Below are 14,905 nucleotides of genomic sequence, written 5' to 3' on the forward strand. Positions count from 1 at the left end.
TGCTGAGAGTGCTTCGAACATGCCCAGTTTTGGTTTGTTTCAATTACTCCTCTGGCAGCTGGGCTCCTGAATTCAACTGCCAATTGGAAACAAGGGGTTAGATAGTTAACACAGAACATAAAACACTACAGCACAGTAGAAACCCTTCGTTCCACAAAATTGTGTTTATCTTTAAAACTACTCTTACGGTCAATCTAACCCTTACCTCCTCTACTTTTCCATCATAAAAATTTCAAGTTTTGGTTGTCATTTATTGTCTGCCAAAAAATACCCGAATAATTAATAATACTTGAATAAATTGAGTAAGGGGAGGGCATTTTTATATTATACTAAAGGCTCATTATACTGTTCATTCCTAATTTGTGGATTTAATTCGCACCACAAACGCAAACAAAAATAGCTCAAGTTCCATAAGTAAAAATTTTAGCCTCAAATGATAAAGTCCTTAAAAGGGACAGCTATAATCATTTCTTTGGAACCAAATTAACCTCTTTACACTATTCAGATTTTAAAACAACACAATGAATGAATGCAGAAACATGTCATTTATTCCATTTCATGTGACTAAGTTAATTAAAAAAAATAACTGCACCATAGCCATTAATAATGTAGCTGTTGGGGACCTCAGTCCTTATTGTCATTCAAATTTTCTGTGCATTGTGAAATAACTGAATGATTAAGTGTTGATTAAAGCAGTAAGCGAGATTATTAACGCTGAAAGGGGCATTTGAATGCAGTGAAAGGTTGCCATTGTCTCAGTTGAGGCCTGTCTGCAGTGTTCATTACACATGCCTCTTGTCCTAGTAATTTTACCTTACTGTCACTCCTTTTCTCTTACCTCTAACAGCAGGCTTTTCTTATTAATCCTTTCAGGAATGCGGGTTTGGATATGGGGATGATGGACAGTGCGTGACCTGCAGGCCAAGCAGGTTCAAGGAAGACTGGGGTTTTCAGAAGTGTAAGCCATGCTTGGACTGTGCTTTCGTTAATCGCATTCAGAAGGCCAACTGCACAGCCACCAGTAATGCAGTATGTGGAGAGTGCTTGACAGGGTAGGTTCAAGGAGCATCAGATGTGATCTGTTTACCTTTTAAGTATCTGGGATCACTCAATTTTATCTCTTTGAAGGCACAAAGTGTTGGAAAAATCCCACATCTATTCCCACAGAACGTTTGGCTGCATATTCTGCTCAAATATCTGTCTGATTTTGTAAAATAAAGCACCAGAATCTTCCATAACAAGCCCTATTCATCTTAATGTAATCCAAGAGACACCTTACTTTCTGTTTTAATAGCTATTTTTGTTGCTACAAAAGAGACGGTGTACCATAATTCAATATTGGTTAAAGTGGGGAAATTTACTGAGACGCCATGTGAAGTCCACTATACTTACTTTGAGTAACCATTTATTTCACTTTCTTCTTTATCCTGTACTCTTCATATATCTTCAGCTTGGTCCACGGTTGCTTCTTTAGTTGTATGTCAGTAATTCCATTCCAACCCTATATGTGCCTGGCATTAATCTGAATTTTTCAGGACTTGTAAACATTTCCCTACCAGTATACTGTTGACAGTGGGAACTCTTTATAATTTAGCACAGCACTATGCATCAATAAGTGTTGGCGCATGGCCAATGTTAACCACACATTGCTCTGCGACAACACCGGTGCCAAGCTGTATGGGTCCTAATGCCCTTCCCTTGGACAACATCGGTGTCATGGAGAGGGGAGACTTGCAGCATGGGCAACTGTTGGTCTTCCATACAACCTTGCCCAGGCCTGTGCCCTGGAAACTTTCCAAGGCGCAAATCCATGGTCTCATGAGACTAAAGGATACCTATAAAAAAAAATACATCAGTAAAACTGTAAAGTTGATATAACGTGGACAGAATTGAAATGTGCAAAAGAAAACACTGGGGATGACGCTACACCTCCTATGTTATTTTCATTCGGTCTCTTAATCTTTTCTATTCCCCTTCCTCTCACCCAAAAAATTTCCCACCAACTCTTCTTAAAATTCATGCCTTCTGAAAACCTCCTCTTCTCCTTTCCCACCATTTTCAGTTCCATCAGCTCTCCAGCCTTGATGTAGTTACTCCCCGTACTTCCATTTGGATGGTAACCCAAGAGACCGCAATGCTGGAATTTGGAGCAACAAACAGCCTGATGGAGGAACTCAGCTTCTGGGGGGGGGGGGGGGTGCTGGGTTCAGGGAGGGAAAGGAATTATTGACATTTTTTACTAGGACCCCGAAGCAGGACTGAGGGTGGAGCGGGAAGAGAGCCAATCTAAAGAGAGGATGGGATTGGTGAGATGACTGGTGGACTGAAGGTGGGTGAAGGAAAATGGACGGATGGAGCCAGGTAGGGAAAGGAGGGGTGAAGTTGGGGAAACGTGGAAGGTGGATGATAGATGGAAAAAGGCAATGATAGGCAGGCAGATGGACCAAGTGGAGGTGGAGACAGATGTTGGGCGACAAACAGGGTGCCAGTGCTGTAATCTGACGAATACAAAAGATGATCAAGGGAGCCATTAGAGGAGAGGTAGGCCGATGGGGGAGAGGGAAATGCAGTGAGTATAGTAAGCGGGTGGAATGAGGATGGGAAGAGGGAGGAAAATGGGAGTCTAGTTGGTGGGGTGGCAGGGGGATATGGGAGAGAAGACAAAATAAGATGATTGGAGATGGATTAGGCCAGGGGAGACAGCCGAGTCTTTGGAGGAGCAGGTTGCCTGAAACTGGAAAATTCAATTTTCATACCATTGTGTTATAGATAAAACAGATAGAATATGAGGTGGTGTTTCTTATGTTTGCACTGGGTCTCATCTTGGCAGTGGCGAATGTCGAGCAGCCCCCAATTTTAATCCTAACCTAATCATGGGAACAATTTACTATGACCAATTAACGTACTAACCTGCCAAAGGGTTTTGGCCCGAAACGTCACCTGTACTTTTTTCTATAGATGTTGCCTGGCTGCTGAGTTCCTCCAGCATTTTGTGTGTGTTGCTTGGATTTCCAGTATCTGCAGATTTTCTCTTGCTTGTGAACCCACTAACCGGTATGTTTTTGGACTGTGGGAGGAAACCAGAGCACCCAGAGAAAACCCACATAATCCACCGGGAGGGCATACAAACCCTTACAAAGAATGCCAAGTTTGAACTTTGATATCCAACACCCTGCGCCCTTATAGCATCGAGCTAACTGCTCTCTTGTGTGAAGGTGTAACTTGTTCTATGTACCTCATGTGCATCCTCATGGGAGCTTTTTGGTATATGCTTGAGTCATCTTAGTTCTTATGAATTAGGAACATTGAAATTTTATTGTCTGCATATCAGTTATTTCTAAGAAAAGCTTTCATTCATTCCCTCTACCTCCCACCATACCTTCCATTCATATCTGTGTCAAGCATCTTTGTTGATGTTGAGCTTCCAATCAAGCTCAACAACAAAGAACCAGGGAAGACATAAAGATGTGCTAGGAATGGGATGGAAATGGGGGCCATAGTCAGGTACAATTCTCCAATAAGTTTTACTGTCCCAGTGGATTAATGTCGCTAGGATCTGTGTCATCCCGAATTCATTGATGTCTTCTAAATTTGTGTTACCCATAGTGAATTAAAGTCATAATCAGAAACAACAGAAACAAATGTCTCCCATCCACTACATAATGTACTGGTTGGGCACAGGAGTACATTCAGCCAGAGACTCATTCCACCGAGATGCAACACAGAGCGTCATAGGAAGTCATTCCTGCCCGTGGCCATCAAACTTTACAACTCCTCCCTTGGAGAGTCAGACACCCTGAGCCAATAGGCTGGTCCTGGACTTATTTCCCAGCATAATTTACATATTACTATTTAATTATTTATGGTTTTATTACTATTTAATTATTTATGGTGCAACTGTAAGGAAAGCCAATTTCCCTCAGGATCAATAAAGTATGACAATGACTATTATCACTGTCCTACATGACATGAATTCTGTTGTTTTGTGGCAGTAGTTAAGTGCAAAGATACAAAATGACTGTAGGTTACAAAATAAGTAAATGGAGAAAAAGATGTGTTATAATGGTCGTGCTCATGGGCCGTTCAGAAATCTGATGGTAGAGAAGAAACTGCTCCTAAAAGGTTAAGCATTGGTCTTTAGGCTCCTGTACTCCTTGATGATAATAATGAGAGAGAAGAGTGCATGTTGTGGATGGTGGGGGTCTATGGTGATGGATGCTGCCTTCTTTAGGCATCATTGCTTGAAGTTGTCATTGGTGGTGGGAAGGGTTGAGCCAATAATGGAGGTGGCTAGTCTACAACCTTCTGCAATCCTCTTTCGATCCTGTGCACTGGAGTCTTCATACCACACTGAGGTGAAACTAGTCAGAATGCTCTCCGTTCTTCATCTGTAGAAATTCGCAAGAATATTAGGTGACATAGCAAACTTAGTCAAACTTAGCCACTGGTGTGCCTTCTTTGTGATTGCATCAATGTGTTGGGCCCAAGATAGATTCTCCAAAATGTGGACACCAGGAACTTAAAGCTGCTCACACTTTCCACTGTTGCCCCTCAATAAGGACTGCTGGAGGATTTGTTGTCACCAGTCTGCACAGACTGTGATCTCCCGATGAGGAAGTTAAAAATGTCCATGTTTAGAAGCTTAGTGTTTAATACTGAGAGAGCAATGGTACTCAACACTGAACTGTACACAAAAAAACAGCACCATGCTGTACATTTTGCTGTTTGCTAGGTGCTCCAAAGTAGAAAGCCAGTGAGATTGCCTCTGCTGTAGGTATGTTGTGGCAGTAAGCAAATTGCAGTGAGTCCAAGTTCTTGGTTAGACAGGAGTTAATTCTAGCCATAAGCACCTCTTGAAATACTTCATAATGGTAGATCTGATTGCTATCAGTCAATAGTTAATTAATACAGTTCACCATGTATGGCATGTTTGCCATGATTCAGCCTGCCGCCGTCAAATTTTCATGTTACAATATAGAATGTGGCATGTTGTTTCAAAGAGGTACTAGCTTTAATACATTGCTGTTAAATTTGGACATTAGGCTATTCAAAGGCATTCCAAAATAGCTGCTCATAAACACAAGAGATTCTGCAGATGCTGTTTATTTTTGTACGTGACTTTTTGACCATTTTGCAAACACTGACAACTGTGACTTTTAGAGCTGATTTTTACAAGCCATTAGCATGTTTCCCCTGTTTTATTGCCTGTCATTATATTCATTACTCATTCTGAGACTGATTGCCTGATGTTTGGAGATGCTGTGTTTTTACATTCTTTGGTACACTAAATAATGCTTTTAAAGGTTATTGTGGAAGGTCAGTTTGTAAAATGTAATGTCCACCATTTTATTATGCTTGAATTTAATACCCTGTCAATTTACTTTGGTGAGGAATTAACCCAGGAAATGAGAACTGTAAACAAAGTTGGACACTTAAGTGTTCCACATTTGTTCATTTAGCCAAGTGATGTCTCCATCATTGTCAGATTTATTCCGTGGAATTGTAGTTGAGTCCAGCAAAAAAAGTAAACTATCTCTGTAGTGGGAGCACTGTTAACAGAGCAAGGATTTCAGTGTTTATAACTAGAATCCCAAGTGCCAGGGAGCACATACGAATGTTCTGAAGAGTGAGACGCAACAAGTAGGTAACATTTAGCTGTTTAAGCTTGCGCTTAAAAGCCTCTCAATCATGAGAAGAATGTACAGGTAGAGGGGAGGGAAGAAGTTTAATTTTGAGATTGTATTCAAGGAAGAGTGTGCACCAGTGGTCCTTGAAATCAGATCATTTAAAAGTCCTTTTGGGCCCTTCTCAGCATCAGGAGTGACTTGCTTCTTCCATTCCAGTCTGTTCCTTCTGAGGTGGCTGAAGGGTCCTGCATGGGATCCCCGGACTCGGCCTCAGATAGGAAGTGCTTGATTTCAGAATCAGAATCAGGTTTAATATCACTGGCATATGTTGTGAAATTTGTTGTTTTGCGGCAGCAGTACAGTGCAATTCATTATTAAAAAATCACTATAAATGACAATAAGAAGTGAATATGCTTTCAAAAATCATGAAAATTTTCTAAATAACAAAAAAATTACTGTAAGTAGCAGTAACAGTAAAAAACTAAATCAAATCCAGTATTTGGCATGGCCACGCTTTGCCTTTAAAACTGCATCATTTTGTTTGGGGACACGGCCATTCAGTTTATGAGAAAATTGACTGCTAGGTTGTTCCAAGCATCTTGGAGAATGTGCCACAGTTCTTCTGCAGATTTTGGCTGCCTCACTTCCTTCTGTCTCTCCAGGTAATCCCAGACAATCTTGATGATGTTGAGATCAGGGCTCTGTGGAGGCCATACAATCCGAAACCATATATATAAATCATATCAACTATACATCTTGTAAATTAATGGTTGAGATTAGGGTGTTCTCAGTTTTCTATTAGTCCTGTAAATCTACCCCACCCTGGGAGAGCTTCTTGGATCAGAGGTGAAAAATTGCAACAAGGGAAAATTGAGAAAAGGACTGATGCGATACCAAAGCCTTGTTGGTACTGGGTCTGTGATGGACCATCAGGTTAGGATTCCAACTTGCATGGCATCATGTAACCAGCACATTTCAGAAGTTCTCCATGATCAATCCTAGCTGACAAAGTTGAAGTTTTTAAGGAACTCATTAAAAGCCATGTACAGTGGTTGATTCTACTGTATATTTTTCTTGGACTTAACACACAGTCAAGATCATGCCCATTGTAGCTCATGTTGGATGAATGTAAACTAGGTTGGAACTCTTCAGCAACTGGGAGGAGGTGATTGAAGAGGGATGTTGTTATTTGTGATGAACATCAGTGAGACCTCTCTGTAGTTACTGCATTTAGATTTTCCATTCTTTAAGTTGGCAATTATAGAGTCTGAGATATCCTTGCATGCTCTCCTCTTCTCTGCTGTGTTTCATTACTTCAGCAGGGTCTTTCCCTAGAGGGATTATTACTTAACGGTTGTCATGACCTTTTCAGTCTCTTGCTGGAGTGGGTTAGTGCATAGTTTGTGATAGATTGTGAAGTGTGTGATGGAGTCATAGATCTTCACATCAAAGGCAGACTCTCAGTTGAAAAGTTTTTTAGATAGGCACATATGATCAGTCTAACGCTTTCTTTATGATATGTCCTAATTGTATAGTTACTGATTAACCAAGATGTGTAAAAAAAACATTTCTTGTTATTATGAAGTTTAATGCAAGGAGTATTACGAATAAAGTGGATGAGCTTAGAGCGTGGATCAGTACTTGGAGCTGTGATGTTGTGGCTATTACAGAGACTTGAATGACTCAGTGGCAGGAATGGTTACTTCGAGTGCCAGGCTTTAGGTGTTTCAGAAAGGGCAGTGAGGGAGGCAAAAGAGGTGGGGGTGTGGCACTGCTGATCAGAGATAGTGCCACGGCTGCAGAAGAGGACAAAGACATGGAGGGATTGTCTACGGAGTCTCTGTGGATGGAAGTTAGGAACAGGAAGGGGACAATAACTCTACTGGGTGTTTTTTATAGACCACCCAATAGTAACAGGGACATTGAGGAGCAGCTAGGGAGACAGATCCTGGAAAGGTGTAATAATAACAGGGTTGTCGTGGTGGGAGATTTTAATTTCCCAAATATCGATTGGCATCTCCCCAGAGCGAGGGGTTTAGATGGGGTGGAGTTTGTTAGGTGTGTTCAGGAAGGATTCTTGACACAATATGTAGATAAGCCTACAAGAGGAGAGGCTGTACTTGATCTGGTATTGGGAAATGAACCTGGTCAGGTGTCAGATCTGTTAGTGGGAAAGCACTTTGGAGATAGTGATCACAGTTCTATCTCCTTTACCATAACATTGGAGAGGGATAGGAACAGACAAGTTAGGAAAGCGTTTAATTGGAGTAAGGGGAAATATGAAGCTATCAGGCAGTAACTTGGAAGCACAAATTGGGAACAGATGTTCTCAGGGAACCATATGGAAGAAATGTGGCAAGTGTTCAGGGGATATTTGCGTGGAGTTCTGCATAGGTATGTTCCAATGAGACAGGGAAAGGATGGTAGGGTACGGGAACTGTGGTGTACAAAGGCTGTTGTAAATCTAGTCAAGAAGAACAGAAGAGCTTACAAAAGGTTCAAAAAACTAGGTAATAACAGTATCTAGAAGATTATAAGGCTAGCAGAAAGGAGCTTAAGAAAGAAATTAGGAGAGTCAGAAGGGGCCTTGGCAGACAGGATTAAGGAAAACCCCAAGGCATTCTATAGGTATGTGAAGAGCAAGAGGATAAGACGTATGAGAATAGGACCAATCAAGTGTGACAGTGGAAAAGTGTGTATGGAACCGGAGGAGATAGCAGAGGTACTTAATGAGTACTTTGCTTCAGTATTCACTACGGAAAAGGATCTTGGCGATTATAGGGATGACTTAATGGACTGAAAAGCTTGAGCATGTAGATATTAAGAAAGAGGATGCGCTGGAGCTTTTGGAAAATATCAAGTTGTGTAAGTCACCGGGATCAGACGGGATCTACCCCAGGCTACTGTGGGAGGCGAGGGAGGAGATTGCCGAGCTTCTGGCAATGATCTTTGCATCATCAGTGAGGACGGGAGAGATTCCATAGGATTGGAGGGTTGCAGATGTTGTTCCATTATTCAAGAAAGGGAGTAGAGATAGCCCAGGAAATTATAGACCAGTGAGTCTTACTTCAGTAGTTGGTAAGTTGATGGAGAAGAGCCTGAGAGGCAGGATTTATGAACGTTTGGAGAGGCACAATATGATTAAGAATAGCCAGCATGGCTTTGTCAAAGGCAGGTCTTGCCTTATGAGCCTGATTGAATTTTTTGTGGATGTGACTAAACACATTGATGAAGGTAGAGCAGTAGATATAGTGTATATGGATTTCAGCAAGTCATTTGACAAGGTACCCCATGCAAGGCTTATTGTGAAAGTAAGGAGGCATGGCATCCAAGGGGACATTGCTTTGTAGATCCAGAACTGGCCTGACCACAGAAGGCAAAGAGTGGTTGTAGATGGGTCATATTCTGCATGGAGGTCAGTCACCAGTAGTGTGCCTCAGGGATCTGTTCTGCGACCCTGCTCTTCATGATTTCTATAAATAACCTGGATGAAGAAGTGGAGGGATGGATTAGTAAATTTGCTGATGACACAAAGGTTGGAGGTGTTGTGGATAGTGTGGAGGGCTGTCAGGGTTACAGCGGGACATTGATAGGATGCAAAACTGGGCTGAGAAGTGGCAGATGGAGTTCAACCCAGATAAGTGTGAGGTGGTTCATTTCGGTAGTTCAAATTTGATGGCAGAATATAGTATTAATGGTAAGACTCTTGGCAGTGTGGAGGATCAGAGGGATCTTGGGGTCCGAGTCCATGCGACACTTAAAGCTGCTGCGTAGGTTGACTCTGTGGTTAAGAAAGCGTACGGTGTATTGGCCTTCATCAATCGTGGGATTTAGTTTTGGAGTCAAGAGGTAATGTTGCAGCTTTATAGGACCCTGGTCGGACCCAACTTGGAATGCTGTGCTCAGTTCTGGTCGCTTCACCACAGAAAGGATGTGGAAACCATAGAAAGGGTGCAGAGGAGGTTTACAAGGATGTTGCCTGGATTGGGGAGAATGCCTTATGAGAATAGGTTGAGTGAACTCGGCCTTTTTCCTTGGAGCGACAGAGGATGAGAGATGACCTGATAGAGGTGTATAAGATGATGAGAGGCATTGATCATGTGGATAGTCAGATGCTTTTTCCCAGGGCTGGAATGGCTAGCAGAAGAGGGCACAGTTTTAAGGTGCTTGGAAGTAGGTACAGAGGAGATGTCAGGGGTATGTTTTTTATGCAGAGAGCAGTGAGTGCATGGAATGGGCTGCTGGCGACAGTGGTGGAGGCAGATATGATAGGGTCTTTTAAGGGACTCCTGGACATGTACGTGGAGCGCAGGGCTATGGGTAACCCTAGGTAATTTCTAAGATAAGGACATGTTTGGCATAGCTTGGTGGACCGAAGATCCTGTATTGTGCTGTAGGTTTTCTATTCTATGATTCTATGAAGTGTTCAGTTAACACTCTAAGGATTCCCAAAATCTGAAACTAATTTTTGTTATATTCATAATTAGCATTTACCAGCTGATCTGGCTTTTTAGAACATAGAACAGTACAGCACAGTACAGGCCCTTTGTCCCACAATGTTGTGCCGACCCTCACATCCTGCCTCCTATATAACCCCCCACCTTAAATTCCTCCATATACCTGTCTGGTAGTCTCTTAAATTTCACTAGTGTATCTGCCTCCACCACTGATTCAGGCAGTGCCTTCCATGAGTAAAAAAAAACCACACTCTTGAGTAAAAAAACTTCCTCTAATAGCCCCCTTGAACTTCCCACCCACTTTTTCACCGATTAAAATCAGGACTTTCCAATAATTATTGAAAATTCTTAAAATGACATTTATGTTGAAGGATCATGGCTTGCTGTACGAAGTATCACAAAGTTTGAAAAGATGCAATGATTAGAAAAGAGCCTTGTTTGATAAAAGTCTCGAAGATTGTAAGCGGTCAGGAAATTTAAGAGTAAAGAGATCTAGTGCTTCTAGGTGCTTGGGGGAAATGTGTACAAACTGGGCATTGAGAGGTGATTTGATAGAACTGTACAGGATTGCAACTTGGTTTAGAGAGGGCAAATGGCAAGAAGCTGTCCCCATTAGCAGATACAGTGACAGTGATCTTACGTGATAGACAAAAGCTAAAGGCCCAGGTGAATGATTGCTTGCAACTCACTGCCTACAAAACTGTTGGAAATGGAGTTAATCATGGCCATGGAAAGATATTCAGACTGGCCATGAAGGAAGATAATATGCAGGGAGATAAAAAAAACAGGATTGACAAGATTGTCTTATAAAGAGCCCAATGGCCTCTTGTGTTTTAACAGTTGAATGATTCCAAGATGCTGAAAGATATGCTAATTTAGCTACAGAGAAGAAAGGAAACAGTTTATTTTCACTGACATATGTCACGAAATTTGTTGTTTTATAGCAGCAGTAGCGTGCAAAACAAAAATTACTATAGGCTACAAAAGTAAATATATACTGCAAATCAGGTAGGGCTCATGGACTATTCAGAAATAATGAAGGGACCCTTTTCTGTCTGTTTTTATTATCCTTCTTCTAAGGACATAAGATTGTGCTTTTTTTCACATCACTTTGATGGCTTCAGCAATAGCAGTCCTGCTCAAGTATCTTGGTTAAGCCCTGGAGAAAGCTTTGTAATCCAAATATATGTTTGAGCTTCAACATGATAAAAGTATGCCTTTACCCCAAGAATCATTTGGGAATGACAATTAAATAGGATTGGAAGCAATTTATGGTATAGGCTAACTATATTAACTAGGAATTGTAGGATGGATTTGACAAAGGGTTTTTGAGTTTCAATCCTTTTCAAAATGCAGAGTTATTTAGTAGTATTAAGCTTCTAAAGAACAAAAACTGCAGGTTAGCCATTTTACAAGTAGTTTTCTTTTCTGCAAGTACAGGTGTCCCCTGTTTTTCGAACATTTGCTTTACGACACCTCGCTGTTACGAAAGACCTACATTAGTTAACCTGTTTTCGCTAACAGAAGGTGTTTTCACAGTACGAGAAAAGGCAGCGCACGCCCCAAGCAGCCAAGCTCTTTCCCCGGAACTGCATTCTAGCCGGCATTGCTTAAACACATGCCTGTGAGCATCTGTGCTTTATGTCGATTTATTTTGAGCATCTGTTAGCAAGATGAGTTCTAAGGTATTGGAAAAGCCTAAAAGAGCTCGTAAGGGTGTTACACTTAGTGTAAAACTAGACATAATTAAGCGTTTCGATCGTGGTGAACAAAGTAAGGACAAAGTGAGTTTGGCTTGTGGAAGTTGTCGAAGATGATGTTGAAGAGATTTTGGCATCCCATGACCAAGAACTGATAAATGAAGAGCTGATGCAATTGGAAGAGGAAAGGATAACAATCGAAACCAAATGCAGTAGCGAACGGACCGAAAGTGAAGTCATTCAAGAACTGAACGTGAAGCAACTGCGTGAGATTTTCGCTGCAATTGACAACGCTGCAATGATTGCAGAAAAGTGCTAGTTTAATTTTGAGAGGGTAAATAGGTTTAGAGCATATTTGCAGGATGGTTTTAGTGCTTACAAAGAACTGTATGATAGAAAAATGCGCGAGGCTAAGTAGTCAAGCATACTGTCGTTTTTCAAGCCTTCCACATGAGCAGACGACGAACCTTGGCCTTCGACATTGAGGCAGGCAGACATAGAAGAAGATGATCTGCCTGCCCTGATGGAAACAGACGATGATGAGATGACACCCCAGTGTCCCACCACCCCAACCTCCAACAACGCAGCCTAACACACCATCATCAGTGTGCTCGCTGTCTTCCCGATTCCGGTAAGTGATACTACACTGTATATGCATTATTTCTACTTTATATAGGCTGTGTATTTTTACGTGTTATTTGGTATGATTTGGCAGCTTCATAGCTTAAAGGTTACTGGAGAGAGTGCTTCTGCCGAGAGCGCTTGCAAGAGATTTTCACTACGGTGGACTGTGCTGCAATGATTGCGGGAAAGTATTTCTACTTTATGTAGGCTGTGTATTTATCATATCATTCCTGATTTTACTATATGTTACTGTTATTTTAGATTTTATGTGTTATTTGGCATGATTTGGTAGGTTATTTTTTGGGTCTGCGAACGCTCACAAATTTTTTCCATATAAATAAATGGTAATTGCTTCTTCACTTTACGACGTTCCGGCTTACGAATCGTTTCATAGGAACGCTCTACCTTCGGATGGCAGGGGAAACCTGTAGTGTGTTTTTGTTAAATAGGACTACAATTAAATTTCATTCCTGGTATTGGTTTGGGAGATGAACTTTGTACAGTGTCTTGGTTTATGTTATTACTCACATTTATGGGGGATGAAGATGAGTATCTCACTTCTATTCTTTCTGAAGGCAATAACCCCCTAATCTGGGTAAGATTGCCTTTCTCGTGTATTGCTATTTATCTTCTAAACTAATGACATGCATTATTAATTAATTTGTGTAAGTATATTTCTCCTTCATTACTATAGATGTTATTTTGAAAATATTATTCCAAGGATCATGCTCATTTCACATTCATACTTCCATCTCCTTCCTTTCTTTATAGCTGATAAGGGTATGAGGTAAGATTTTTCAGGCTCTTATGACTACAGCGTTTCAGAGAAGTTCTGAGTTTGTGTCTCAGTGTGAGAAAGAGAAACATTAAGTGTGTTGCCACATTCCCAAAATGTGTATTGTGTAAATCTGATGAAACTTGTTTCTCTTTCCTTCCAGGTTTTACAGAAAGACTAAACTGGGTGGTTTTCAAGAAATGGAGTGCATACCATGTGGGGATCCACCTCCTCCTTACGAGCCTCATTGTGAGTATACTGTACAAGCTCGTTCCATTTGTTTGTTACCCAGTAGTAAACGGATGTTTTCACCTCCCTCTGTTTAGAAGGCAGGAGGCAGGAGGAAGAATTTCTAGGAGGTTCCTTGTACAGTTTTCTTTGTACAGACTCACACTTCCACTCCATTTCTTTAAAAGAAAGGGAAAACAATGGGGCCTCTTCACCCCTTGGGCAAATTTTAATACTCTTCAGTCTAATGGGGAATCCTAGTGGTTTTATTATTTAAACCTAAATTAAAATACTTAGGTAAGTTAAGATTAGATTACAGGACAAGATCATCATATCTAAAGGAGGCAGTTTGGTTCTTCAACTATAAGCTTGAATGAGATTTGCAAATATAAATTTGTAGATTTATAATCAGCCCCAGCATTTGTTTTGGGCCATTGCGCTGGACCTAGTTTTCCCTCTAAAACCTTAATTATTAGAATATTAAGTAATTTGAAATTAATCTAATGGTTGTAATAGTTCTTATAGAATTTCCTGTAGAAAGAAATTATGGAAAAAATTTAAATCTGAAAAAATGGAGCTAATTTTAATGGGTCAGATGTTATGACTGACCGTTCTGAAAGGCATCTCTGGTGTTTGACTTTCCCCACATAATTAAGTCCTAGACATACCAAATTACATATTCCATTGGATCTGTCACCCCACAGTTGCTGGACTCTATGAAGTCCAAAAGCAAAGCCCTCCCTTCCATTGTTACAGGACTTCGTGCAGAGTCCAGAGGCTGAACCTGTCTTGCCATACTGCCCAACATTATGCTGGGGAATTCGAAAGCAAAAACTTGCAGCTGTTTGAAATTTACAAGAAAAACAAAATGCTGGAGATACTCATCAGGACAGGCAACAACTGTGCAGTTAACATTTCAGCTATCTCCAGCATTCTTATACTGGATGAGTTTCCCTTTCAGTCATATGCCAGACAGATCCCATTTATTTCAATAGAGATTTTTTGTCTGGAGAACGGGGTTGCTAAATACTGTTAATTATTTTACTTCATTTTAATTTATTTTTACTGTTCATTGTATTAATGTGGTTTTAATTAAGTTTTTTAAATTTTTAACTGATAAAGCAATTGATTAATTATTTCAATCGCGTTTAATAATTTGACGGAAACTTGTAAATATTGTAAAAGCCCTCCGGAGGCAAAGCTCCATCTCTAGCTTTACCTCCAGTCAAGGGCACCATACTGTCTTGGGTTGGGGACTCTGCACTATGCTGGCTAGGTCTCTTTTTTTTATGTTTGTAGTATTTATTGACTGAATCCTGGATGCATAGAGTCAATGAGAGCTGCCCTCCTCATCCCTCCTTGCCATAAGTGGGGAAGGCAGGGATCCACAACAAGCTGCAAGTTCATCTGAACCCAGGGGGACAGATTACGCTGTAAATGCTGTTTTACATGGCAGCTTTGGATATGCATGTGATATTTCTTAGGTCTGAGATA

The 14,905-nt window shown here is 40.9% G+C and overlaps 1 protein-coding gene across 1 annotated transcript in view; it reads left to right on the forward strand.

Annotated features, from left to right (window-relative positions):
* The window catches only part of LOC134349029 (tumor necrosis factor receptor superfamily member 19-like), a 97,622-nt gene that overhangs the window by 43,042 nt on the left and 39,675 nt on the right, over positions 1 to 14,905 (forward strand). The window contains 2 exon segments of the mRNA XM_063052875.1: positions 874 to 1,052; positions 13,347 to 13,432. Coding sequence (XP_062908945.1) covers positions 874 to 1,052; positions 13,347 to 13,432 — 265 coding nt within the window.

The sequence above is a fragment of the Mobula hypostoma genome, chromosome 7, assembly GCF_963921235.1.
Source record: "Mobula hypostoma chromosome 7, sMobHyp1.1, whole genome shotgun sequence".
Classification (NCBI taxonomy): Eukaryota; Metazoa; Chordata; class Chondrichthyes; order Myliobatiformes; family Myliobatidae; genus Mobula; species Mobula hypostoma.